Source organism: Boleophthalmus pectinirostris, unplaced genomic scaffold, assembly GCF_026225935.1.
Source record: "Boleophthalmus pectinirostris isolate CB_2022bp ecotype Guang Dong unplaced genomic scaffold, ASM2622593v1 HiC_scaffold_13, whole genome shotgun sequence".
In the NCBI taxonomy this organism is placed as follows: Eukaryota; Metazoa; Chordata; class Actinopteri; order Gobiiformes; family Gobiidae; genus Boleophthalmus; species Boleophthalmus pectinirostris.
This window is the reverse complement of record NW_026571036.1, coordinates 1363311-1375456: the sequence shown is the minus strand read 5'-3', so window position 1 is coordinate 1375456 and position 12146 is coordinate 1363311. Positions and strand designations below refer to the sequence as shown.

The following is a 12146-nucleotide window of genomic DNA, read 5'->3' as shown; positions in this document are numbered from 1 at the left end:
AGACTCGGACCAGGACCAGACCCGGACCAGACTCGGACCAGGACTAGACCAGGACTAGACCAGGACCAGATTCGGACAAGACTCGGACCAGGACCAGACCCGGACCAGGACCAGACTCGGACCAGGACCAGACTCGGACCAGACCCAGACCCAGACCAGGACCAGACTCAGACTCGGACCAGGACCAGGACCAGACTCAGACCAGGACCAGACCAGGACCAGACCAGGACCGGACCAGACTCAGAGCAGGACCAGACCAGGACCAGACTCAGAGCAGGACCAGGATCAGACTCGGACCAGGACCAGACTCAGACCTGCTGAACTTCAGACTTTGACAAACGGCTGTGGCCACATCGACTGATCCTGTCAGATTTCTGAAGGGAAAATTATAGTTGTGTCCTTTGGCAAAACACTTCACCCACATTGCCAGTGTGAAAGTGGAGTGTGTGTGTGTGTGTGTGATGGTGGTGGGAGGGGCTCATGGTGCAGATGATTATTTTTATTATTATTATATTTATTATTTAACTGCAGTTAAAGGTTTAAAGTTTCAGATAAACTGTTTTTTTTATCTTCATGGAGACTTGAGTCTGACTCGTGTTTGTGTTGCAGCTTTCGGCGCATTTCCACCCGTCTGTGTCTCTGTTCGCCAAAACCATCCTCCAGGTGAGACCAGGACTGGACCAGGACTAAACCAGGACTGGACCAGGACTAAACCAGGACTAAACCAGGACTAAACCAGGAGGACTAAACCAGGACTAAACCAGGACTAAACCAGGACTAAACCAGGTCTAAACCAGGTCTAAACCAGGTCTAAACCAGGTCTAAACCAGGACTAAACCAGGTCTAAACCAGGTCTAAACCAGGTCTAAACCAGGACTAAACCAGGTCTAAACCAGGTCTAAACCAGGTCTAAACCAGGTCTAAACCAGGACTGAACCAGGACTGAACCAGGACTGAACCAGGACTGAACCAGGACTAAACCAGGACTAAACCAGGTCTAAACCAGGTCTAAACCAGGTCTAAACCAGGTCTAAACCAGGTCTAAACCAGGTCTAAACCAGGACTGAACCAGGACTGAACCAGGACTGAACCAGGACTAAACCAGGACTAAACCAGGTCTAAACCAGGTCTAAACCAGGTCTAAACCAGGTCTAAACCAGGTCTAAACCAGGACTAAACCAGGACTAAACCAGGACTGGACCAGGACTGCACCAGGACTAAAGCAGGTCTGTTCCAGGTCTAACCCGGTGTCTGTTTCAGGGGGACAGTATCTCGTACACTGGAGATCCTCTGCAGGATTTCACTCTGATCCGGTTTTTGGACAGATTTGTTTTCAGGAATCCCAAACAGCTCAAAGGAAAACGTGAGACTTTACTCATTTTACTCCCAAATAAAAACATAAAAAATATAAAAAACATAAAAAACAAAGCTGTGACAGTTTGAGTTTTGTTTTCAGAGAACAGTGAGTCTTTGGTGCTTCAACCCAAGAAAAATGTGACGTCGTCTCTGCCCGGTCAGTCCCACTATAACACACAATATAAAAAAAAATTAAATAAAAATATAATATAATGATGGAGGATTTGTGAGTCTGGTGTCAAACTGTGGTGTAAAACTCTTTCGTGTTGTGGTGTTGTTGTCGTTTCCAGTGAACGGTGAGGAGTTTGTGTCTAAAGACGAGAGTCAGATCCCAGTTGACCAGATCTTCTTCCACCGGTGAGACTCTGGAGCTTAACGTGAATGTTCTGTTCTGTGTGCTCACCCTGATTCTCTCACCCTCGTCACCCTCTCACTCCTCACCCTCGTCACCCTCGTCACCCTCCTCACCCTCGTCACCCTCCTCACTCTCCTCACCCTCCTCACCTCTCTCCTCACCTCACTCACCCTCCTCACCCTCGTCACTCTCCTCACCCTCGTCACTCCTCTCTCACCCTCCTCACCCTCGTCACCCTCGTCACCCTCGTCACCCTCCTCACCTCCTCACCCTCGTCACCCTCCTCACCCTCGTCACCCTCCTCACCCTCGTCACCCTCCTCACCCTCTCCCCCTCGTCACCCTCCTCACCCTCCTCACCCTCGTCACCCTCGTCACCCTCCTCACCCTCGTCACAATCGTCACCCTCCTCACCCTCCTCACCCTCATCATCCCGTAACTCTCCTGTTCAACATAAAACCTTTAAACAACATGAGTATTAAGTAACAGTAGTAATAGTACTGTGATCAGTACTTCTCATGTCCTTGTGTTGTAGTAATATTCACAGTAGTATTCGCAGTAGTAGTAGTATTTGCAGTAGCAGTATTGTGCTGAGTATTTCTTGTCGTTTCTCGTCGTAGTTTCTTCCGTAAGCGTCGCGAGCAGCAGCAGCAGAGCCGCAGACCTCGACCTGAAGGAGACACGGACAGTATCGAGGACGTGGACGACGACGAGTTCGAGAAGATCCTGGGTCAGAGGTCACACACAGGGGTCATACAGGGGTCATACACAGGGAGGGCACCTGACACACACACACACACACACACACACACACACACGGGGGGAGGAGGGTTTTTTCTTGTCGTTCTTTTCTGATGGTCTGTGTTTCTGTTCAGACTCGTGTGAGGGAGACTCGTACTACGCTCAGCTCAAAGAGAACGACCTGGACTTCGCCGGGTGAGTCGTGAGTCTGTTGAATCCGTGTGGCGTTCGTTCATTCGTTTTTCAATATAAAACCAAAAATAAGAAAACGAAAAAAGTTTTCTTTGTTATTTGCCCCCAAAATCAAAATGAAAAAACGGTTAATGATTCGTTTTTTCAGTTTTTGATTTTGTGTTTAAATGAAAAATGGAAAAAACGGATAACGACCGTTTACGTGACTCCCGTGACTGCGATGCCGGACTTTTGCGCTGCATATGGACTGAACCAGGACTGATCCAGGTCCGGGCCCAGAGCGAGACCAGAGCGGGACCGAGACTGGGACTGAGACCGAGACCAGAGCTATGACTCCGAGCCTCAGCTTCGAGCTCCAGTCCTGCCATGGGCTCTGAGCCTCCGGTCTGGTCCTGCTCTGGTCCCAGTCTGATCTCAGTCTCGGTCTGGTCCCGGTCTCAGTCCTTCTCTAGTCCTGGACCTGGATCAGTCCTGGTTTAGTCCGTACGCGGTGCAAAAGTCCCACATCGCAGTCACGGGAGTCACGTAAACGGTCGTTATCCGTTTTTTCCATTTTTCATTTAAACACAAAATCAAAAACTGAAAAAACGAATCATTATCTGTTTTTTCATTTTGGGTTTTGTGATAAATAATGAAGAAAATTGTTGTTGTTTTTTTCGATTTCTTATTTTTGGTTTTATTTTGAAAAACGAACGACTGACACACAGATTCTGTTGTGATGTGGTGAAATGTCCCGCAGTGGGGCTTTAACCTCGTCCTGGTGCAGTGTCCTGAGCGTCCACGTGGGGGCGCTGGTTTCCTCTTAAACTCTGTGTGTTTCAGGAGCGTGAGCCGGACAAAAGGGAAGGCGTCCGACTCCGGGTCTGAGGACTCGGACCAGGACCCGGACCAGGACCTGGACGACGAGGAGGTGGAGCTGAGTCTGGACGAGGAAGACTTCGGGGAGGAGTTTGAGGAAGAGGGCGGAGCTTTCGTGAATCCAGACGACGATGAAGAAGAAGAAGGTTGGAGGTTTTTCTGTGGCTCTGACGTTTGTGCGGCGGCTTTAGTGGGTCCAAACTTTTTTAGACTCTCCTGAATCTAAAAAAATGTTTGGTTGTCCTGGTTTAGTCCTGTTTTTAGTCCTGGTTTAGTCCTGTTTTTAGTCCTGTTTTTGTCCTGGTTTAGTCCTGTTTTTAGTCCTGTTTTAGTCCTTTTTAAGTCCTGGTTTAGACCTGTTTTTAGTCCTGGTCCAGTCCTGGTTTAGTCCTGGTTTAGTTCTGTTTTTAGTCCTGGTTTAGTCCTGTTTTTAGTCTTGGTTTAGACCTGTTTTTAGTCCTGGTTTAGACCTGTTTTTAGTCCTGGTTTTAGTCCTGGTTTAGTTCTGTTTTTAGTCCTGGTTTAGTCCTGTTTTTAGTCTTGGTTTAGACCTGTTTTTAGTCCTGGTTTAGTCCTTTTTAAGTCTTGGTTTAGTCCTGTTTTTAGTCCTGGTCCAGTCCTGGTCTAGTCCTGGTTTAAGTTCTGTTTTAGGCCTTAGTTGGTCTTAGTTTAGACTTAAGTCTTGGTTCAGTCCTGGTTTGATTCTAGTTTGGTCTGGTCTTAGGCTTGGTTTAGTTCTGGTTTAATCCTGGTTCAATCCTGGTTTAGTCCTGGTTTAGTTCTTGTTTAGTCCTGGTTTATAATATAGTTCGTGTTTTTTATTTTTCTGATCTTTCTTATTCGTTTGTTTTCAGTCCCGGAGTTGGAGGAAGACGAGGATTTTGGAGGTGAGTTTTGTGATTTTAAATTTCCACAAATGTTTTTTTAATTTTCTTTTCTTTTTATTTGACAAAGAAACGTGACGTTGTGATGTTTTTTTGTCCCAGACTCGGACGAGGAGGAGATGGACGTTCAACCACAGAAGAAGAAAACCAAGAGGAAACACGCAGACGAGCTGGACTTCGCTCAAGGTTTAGGTACAAAATATCAAATAAAAATAAAAATAGATTTAAATAAAAGTGTGATTTGGCCGACGGTCGGATGAAAATGTTCAAATCCAAAATGTTTCAGGACCAAAAGGAGCGAAGAAGAAGAAGAAAGGAAAGAACGACTCGGCCATGTTTGCATCTGCTGAAGAGGTCAGAACCTGACAAATCTGCTGAAGAGGTCAGAACCTGGTCTAGACCTGGTCTAGTAGTCCTGTCTAGTCCTGGTAGTCCTGGTTAGTCCTGGTTAGTCTGGTTTAGTCCGGTTTAGTCCTTTTTTAGTCCTGGTTTAGTCCTGGTCTAGTCCTATTTTAGGCCTGGTTTAGTCCTTTTTTAAGTCGTGGTTTGGTCCGGGTTTAGAACAGTTTTTAGTCCTGGTTCAGTCGTGTTTTTAGTCCTGGTTTTTGTCTCTACAGTTCGGGTCTTTGTTGGATGAAAATTCCGGCTCTAAATTCGACAACGTGGGACTGAACGCCCTGAGGAACACGGACAAAGCAGGTACACAAACACACACACACACACACAACACACACACAACACACACACACACGCGCACACGACTACACACAAACACAAATGAACACACAAACACACACTGGGACTTTAGGTTTAATGTAAAATATTTGACACCAACACTTGTTTTATTTTAATTTTAGTAAAAGTCAAAAGTACACACACGTGTACACACACGTGTACACACACGTGTACACACACGTGTACACACACGTGTACACACACGTGTACACACACGTGTACACACACGTGTACACACACCCTGATGAGGCACAGAAAATAAAAGTTAAATATTTAATGCAGAACTTCCCTCTTTGTTTCCTTTTTAAAAGTTCTGACTTTGTGCAGTTACATGGATTTGATCAAGACGTCGATGTGTCAAAACAACTTCAAACTCATAAAATCCAGTTGTTTCGTTTAATCTGATTGGTCGGTTCGTGTGTGGGCGTGGTGTTCTGCCCGGTAACAGTGACAGTGTGTGATGTGATTGGTCGGTTCGTGTGTGGGCGTGGTGTTCTGCCCGGTAACAGTGACAGTGTGTGCTGTGATTGGTCGGTTGTGTCCAGGTGTGAAGCAGCTGAAGTGGGAGTCTCAGCGCGACGACTGGATCCACGACCGCGACGCCAAAACTCTGAGGAGGAAGAAGAGCATGTTCCAGAGGAAGAGGAAACCGCACGCGCCCGCAGGAAACAGGAAGTTCCCCGCACGCGCGCCCGCAGGAAACAGGAAGTCCAACGCACGCGCGCCCGCAGGAAACAGGAAGTCCAACGCCAAGAGGAGGAAGTGACAGATCAGGCTGTGAAAAAAAACCACGGACGTTTAAATAAATCGCCTGAAATCTGAGTCCAGAACTTTTATATTTGACAGAGACATTTTTAAAGCAGAACATTTGTTGAAATATATTTGTTTGGTGTAAAAAGTGACAGATCCGTTCAGAGGGTTAAAGGTCGACGACTCGGACAGAACTCTGTGTTCATATGAATAAAACACCAGTTTTCAGTTTGATTCATTTTGTTTTTGTTTAAATCCAGAGTGTCAGAGCTCAGGAGGCTGATGGAGACAAATATCAAGTTGTGATTTCGTCTTTTTGATGATCTGATTCACTATTTTCTTTCTTTTGCAGCAACACTTGCAACACTTTTTCCCACCTACTCCTCGTTTTGAGTAAAAGATAAATATTTATTACAGAGAGAAATAATGAGCTCTGTTAATCCGTGTGTCATTGTTGCTTTTTCGTTTTATATTTAAAAACCAGTTTTCTTCATTATTTGTCCCCAAAACCAAAATGAAAAAAACAGATAATGATTTGTTTTTTCAGTTTTCGATTTTGTGTTTAAATGAAAAAATGGAAAAAAACAGATAACGACAGTTTCCTGTTTACGTGACTTCAGTGACTCTGATGCTGAAATTTTGCACTGGATACGGACTGAACCAGGACTGGTCCAGGTCCGGGACCAGACCAGGAGCAAGACTGAGACTGAGACCAGAGCTTTGACTCCGAGCCTCAGCTTCGAACTTCGAGCTCCCGCCCTGGACCTGGTCCTGGTCCTGGCCCTGGCCCTGGCCTGGCCTGGTCCTGGACCTGATCCTGGTCCTGGTCCTGTTTCAGTCCGTACGTGGTGCAAAAGTCCAACATCAGTCCCTGAAGTCACATAAACAGGAAACGGTCGTTATCCTTTTTTTTTTTTCCATTTTTCATTTAAACACAAAATTGAAAACTGAAAAAATGAATCATTATCTGTTTTTTCATTTTGGTTTTGGAGACAAATAACGAAGAAAATTGTTTTTTCATTTTCTTATTTTTGGTTTTATATTAAAAAAACGAATGAACAAACGACACGATTCTGTTCAAACTTGCGTCACAAAAACTGAGGACGACTTCCTTCGGCCTCTGTTAGAACCTCTGAAAAAATCTTGGAAAACTGAGGAAATTTTCATCTACATGTCAGTGTTTTCTTTCTTTTTTCCTGTTCATTTATGTTTTATAATCTGAGTCTGTTTACACCAGAACTCGTGGGTAAAAACGACAAAATAATGATGTCAATCATTTTGTCAGTTCTTGTTGAAATAAGTTCAGATTTTCACAGGACGGTTTTTCCTCCACTGAGCTGCTTTTACTAAATGAAATTACCCGAGAGCTTCTCACTTCAGCAGTTTAAACACGAGGACCTGAGTGAACCTCAGACGGGGACAGTCACATTCCTCTTAAACATAAACCTTTATCCATTTGATCAAGTTTTATTTCTTCAACACAATAAACAGAATTCAGAAATGTTTTGGTGCTGGAGCTGCTCTGGTGTCTCCTGATGTTTAGAAACAGATGAACATTGGTTTATATGTCAAGTTTTATTTTAGTTGTTTTCAGGTTGAGTCGTTCACAGACAGAATCATGTTGTGTTGAATCTGCTGCAAACACCAAGACTGAAACTTCAACACAACATCTGGAAAAACAAACTTGGAACCAAAAATGTGCAGAGGAAAAATGTTCTGCAGGACTAAAGGATCTGGACCAACATGAACATCAGAGGAGAAGCAAGAGCAAGAATCATGAAAAACTCCTGTGAAGCACCAAGAGTCTGTGAGAAGAACAAGTCTGGAAACCCAGATCCTTTAGTCCCGCAGAACATTTTTGGTTCCAAGTCCAAATTTGTTTCCAGTTGGTGAAATGTTGTTGTGTTGAAGTTTCAGTCTTGGGTGAGCAGCAGATTCAAGACTCAATGATTCTGTTTGAGCTTGAACGACAAAAATAAAACTTTACATTTCAAATCTTCATCTGTTTCTGAACATCCTGAGAAAAGAACTGACAAAATGACCTGTACATTTACACACTTCACCAAAAAAATAGAATCATTTCTTTAGAGTCGATGATATAAATAAAAACACGTGTGTGATTTACCTGTGTGAATAAAACCCGGTCCAGGTCCCGGTCCCAGTCCAGGTCCAGGTCCCGGTCCCGGTCCCAGGTCCCGGTCCAGGTCCAGGTCCCGGGTCAGTTCTGTCTCCAGGCGTCGCGGTCTCGCTCTCTGATGCCGTACACTCCCGCCCACTCGTTGGACAGATAATACGCTGCAACGACACAACCGACCAATCAGAGGAGGCCGTGGGGGCGGGCACTTCCTGTACGTTTTTCTGCTGCGCTCGAGATCTGAACGTTTGTCTGAATAAAAACTGAATAAACCCGACTCGTAGGACACACGAGGCTCTCGTACTCGAACATGACTCCAGTCGTGGAGAAAAAGAAGTTTAAATCAAATCAGCGCGAGTCGGTTTGATTCGTGCGGCGAGAGGAGATCAACTTTTATAAATGAAGAAGAACAAATGTTTTAAACGAGTAAATATCACGTCTTGTTCTACGGTCACAGTCGACGAAACGTTTTATTTTGAACACAAATAAAAGCTGATTCAATAAGACTGTAAGTAGTTTATAAAATGTTTTTTTACCAGGACTGGGGATTATTCGGAAGTTGCCGATACAATATTTATACAGTGAGTTTTTTATTCGATACGATATATTTTACATCAATTCAATACGGTTCAATAAAAAATGAAGTCTTAAATCATGTCTGTGATTCTAAAAGTCTTTGTTAAATCATTTCTTGTGTAAAGTTCAAATGAAACACAAACATTTTAATCGTCAAAACAGAGAAAATGTCAAACGAGTTTCTTTTCTCTGAACAAACAACAACTGGAGCTGGAACTAAATCATTGAGGAAATAAACCAAAAAAATCCTCTTGGTGATTTATCGATACAGCAGCTCACGATATCGATACTGCATCATCACATTAAACGATACGATATATTGATATTTGGATATTTTTCCTCTTCTGGTTTTGTTTTCTCCACCTCAGCTAAATTCTTCAGATTGATTCCTGCAGCTTCACTCCTTCCTCCTCTGCTTTTTCATCAAATCATGATTTTTTAAAATTTGTCAAAATTATTTATGTTTTATGTTAATTTGGTGAAATGATTTGCTCAGAGGTAAAAAAAAAAAAGTGAATTTGTTGTGAATCTCTGACCTTCCAGGACGGACGGGAAGCGTCTGTTCACTTTGCTCCTGAAGTCTGGAACAGAACAAAGTCACAGAGTCACAGACAGAAGAGAAGAAAGAAAAGTTACACAGTGCAGCTTTAAGTCAGAGTTTGGTTTAGTTTGGTTTAGTTTGGTTTAGTTTGAGTTTAGAGTTTGGTTCGGCGTTAGACGGGTGAGAGAGTTCGGCGTTAGAGTTAGAGTTAGAGGCGTGAGAGTTAGAGGGCGTTAGAGTTCGGCGTTAGAGTTGGGCGTTAGAGTTCGGCGTTTAGAGTTAGAGTTGGGCGTTTGAGAGTTCGGCGTTAGAGTTTAGAGTTCGGCGTTAGAGTTCGGCGTTGAGAGTTGTTAGAGTTCGGCGTTAGAGTTTTAGAGGCGTTTCGGCTTTTGAGAGTTCGGCGTTAGAGTTCGGCGTTAGAGTTCGGCGTTAGAGTTGGGCGTTAGAGTTGGGCGTTAGAGTTCGGCGTTAGAGTTCGCGGCGTTGAGACGTTAGAGTTCGGCGTTAGAGTTGCGAGAGTGAGAGTTGGGCGTTTGGAGAGAGTTCGGCGAGAGTTCGGCGTTAGAGTTCGGCGTTAGAGTTCGGCGTTAGAGTTGGGCGTTAGAGTTCGGCGTTAGAGTTCGGCGTTAGAGTTCGGCGTTAGAGTTCGGCGTTAGAGTTCGGCGTTGAGAGTTCGGCGTTAGAGTTCGGCGTTAGAGTTCGGCGTTAGAGTTCGGCTTTTGAGAGTTCGGCGTTAGAGTTCGGCGTAGAGTTCGGCGTTAGAGTTCGGCGTGAGAGTTCGGCGTTGAGAGTTGGGCGTTAGAGTTCGGCGTTAGAGTTCGGCGTTAGAGTTGGGCGTTGAGAGTTCGGCGTGAGAGTTCGGCTGTTTGAAGAGTTGAGAGCGTTAGAGTTCGGCGTTAGAGTTCGGCGTTAGAGTTCGGCGTTAGAGTTCGGCGTTAGAGTTGAGAGTTCGGCGTTAGAGTTCGGCGTTAGAGTTCGGCGTTAGAGTTCGGCGTTAGAGTTCGGCGTGAGAGTTCGGCGTGAGAGTTCGGCGTTAGAGTTCGGCGTTAGAGTTCGGCGTTAGAGTTCGGCGTTAGAGTTCGGCGTTAGAGTTCGGCGTTAGAGTTTAGGACCTTGGCTGGAGTTCATGGCCTGGAAAAGTCCGTAGGCGCCGAACACTCCGAGCAGCTCCACCGCGATCACCGCCTTCAACAGACGCTTCGCCACCGGCTCCAGGGGGCGCATCTGAGCACAAGAACAGGACTAAAACAAGAACTAAACCAGGACTGAACCAGGACTAAACAAGAAAACTAAACCAGGACTGAACCAGGACTGAACCAGGACTGACTAAACCAGGACTAAACCAGGACTAAACCAGGACTAAAACCAGGACTAAACCAGGACTAAACCAGGTCTAAACCAGGACCAGGACTAAACCAGGACTAAACCAGGACTAAACCAGGACTAAACCAGGACTCTAAACCAGGACTAAAACCAGGACTAACCAGGAAAACCAGGACTAAAACCAGGACTAAACCAGGACTAAACCAGGACTAAACCAGGACTAAACCAGGACTAAACCAGGACTAAACCAGGACTAAACCAGGACTAAACCAGGAGGACTAAACCAGGACTAAACCAGGACTAAACCAGGACTAAACCAGGTCTAAACCAGGACTAAACCAGGTCTAAACCAGGACTAAACCAGGTCTAAACCAGGACTAAACCAGGACTAAACCAGGACTATCAAATGAAACAGAAAACACACACCAAAATCCTTGTTGAGGAGCAAATGCATCGAACAGGAAGATAAAAGTGTAAAAACTGCGCAGTAACTCAGACGTCCATGTGCCAAAACCTTTGTTTTTAAATATCGTTTCAGTGAAAAAAACTTTCTTGCTTTTCTAGTAAAAATATCTGACGAAGGCTTTTGTCGCCCAAACGTTATTCAAAAATATAAAAGCTTTCGGACATCGGCCATGTGAGTGAGTTGTGCAGTTTTCACCTTCACCTGAACCAAAATTATACCAGGACTAAACCAGGTCTAAACCAGGACTAAACCAGGACTAAACCAGGACTAAAAGGACTAAAACAGGTCTAAACCAGGACTAAACCAGGACTAAACAGGAACTAAACCAGGACTAAAACAGGACTAAAAACAGGACTAAACAGGACTAAAACCAGGACTAAAACAGGACTAAACCAGGACTAAAACAGGACTAAACCAGGACTAAACCAGGACTAAACAGGACTAAAACAGGACTAAAACATTTCTAAACCAGGACTAAAACATTTCTAAACCAGGACTAAATCAGGACTAAACCAGGACTAAATCAGGACTAAACCAGGACTAAAACATTTCTAAACCAGGACTAAACCAGGACTAAATCAGGACTAAAACATTTCTAAACCAGGACTAAACCAGGACTAAATCAGGACTAAAACAGGACTAAACCAGGACTAAAACAGGACTAAACCAGGACTAAACCAGGTCTAAACCAGGACTAAACCAGGACTAAATCAGGACTAAACCAGGACTAAAACATTTCTAAACCAGGACTAACAGGACTAAATCAGGACTAAAACATTTCTAAACCAGGACTAAAACATTTCTAAACCAGGACTAAACCAGGACAGTTGTGTTTATTTTCCCTCGTCTGAACTTGGACTGAATCCGGGTTAAATCAGGACGTGACTTAAATATAAAACAGGATAAAAACAAACAAACAAATAAATAAATGAACATTTGTAATGGTGAGATTTTGTCACAGTATTTCAGTCTGTGTAAATATTTACTTATATTTTAAAGGTTTTACTCGGTCCAGTTTAGCTCAAACCTGGACAAACTTTAATCATAATCGAACCTAAAGTCTCTGTCTCTTGTTTGTTTCACCTTTTCTCACCTTTACGCGGGCTGTGGCACGTGACCCTCTGTGTCCACGAGGGAAAATGTGAAAGAAAAAACACGAAATAAACAAAATAAACGAAATAAGAGGAGGAGAAACTCTGCACGATCCGTCCGCCCGATCCGTCCTTCTGTTTACGG

The 12146-nt window shown here is 44.3% G+C and overlaps 2 protein-coding genes across 3 annotated transcripts in view; one reads left to right on the top strand and one right to left on the bottom strand.

Annotated features, from left to right (window-relative positions):
- cebpz (CCAAT enhancer binding protein zeta) overlaps positions 1–6104 on the top strand; it is a 19975-nt gene extending 13871 nt beyond the window's left edge. Inside the window, 12 exon segments of the mRNA XM_055149174.1 lie at positions 610–663; positions 1261–1363; positions 1457–1513; positions 1647–1713; positions 2331–2440; positions 2586–2646; positions 3466–3647; positions 4356–4388; positions 4488–4577; positions 4672–4739; positions 5003–5084; positions 5666–6104. Of these exon segments, the coding sequence (XP_055005149.1) occupies positions 610–663; positions 1261–1363; positions 1457–1513; positions 1647–1713; positions 2331–2440; positions 2586–2646; positions 3466–3647; positions 4356–4388; positions 4488–4577; positions 4672–4739; positions 5003–5084; positions 5666–5886 (1128 nt within the window). The 3' untranslated portion in view covers positions 5887–6104.
- On the bottom strand, positions 5180–12146 carry LOC110163843 (protein CEBPZOS). Of its 2 annotated transcripts, none has more exons than XM_055149173.1 (5): positions 11994–12146; positions 10234–10345; positions 9117–9161; positions 7996–8165; positions 5180–5895 (listed from the first exon to the last, which is right to left on the bottom strand). In XM_055149173.1, exons 2-4 carry the CDS (start codon positions 10343–10345, stop codon positions 8089–8091), a joined length of 234 nt encoding a protein of 77 aa, XP_055005148.1. In that variant the 5' UTR covers positions 11994–12146; the 3' UTR covers positions 5180–5895; positions 7996–8088. The 2 variants fall into 2 exon arrangements, with proteins under 2 accessions (XP_055005148.1, XP_020784508.1); XM_020928849.2 differs by having other exon boundaries at positions 12004–12146.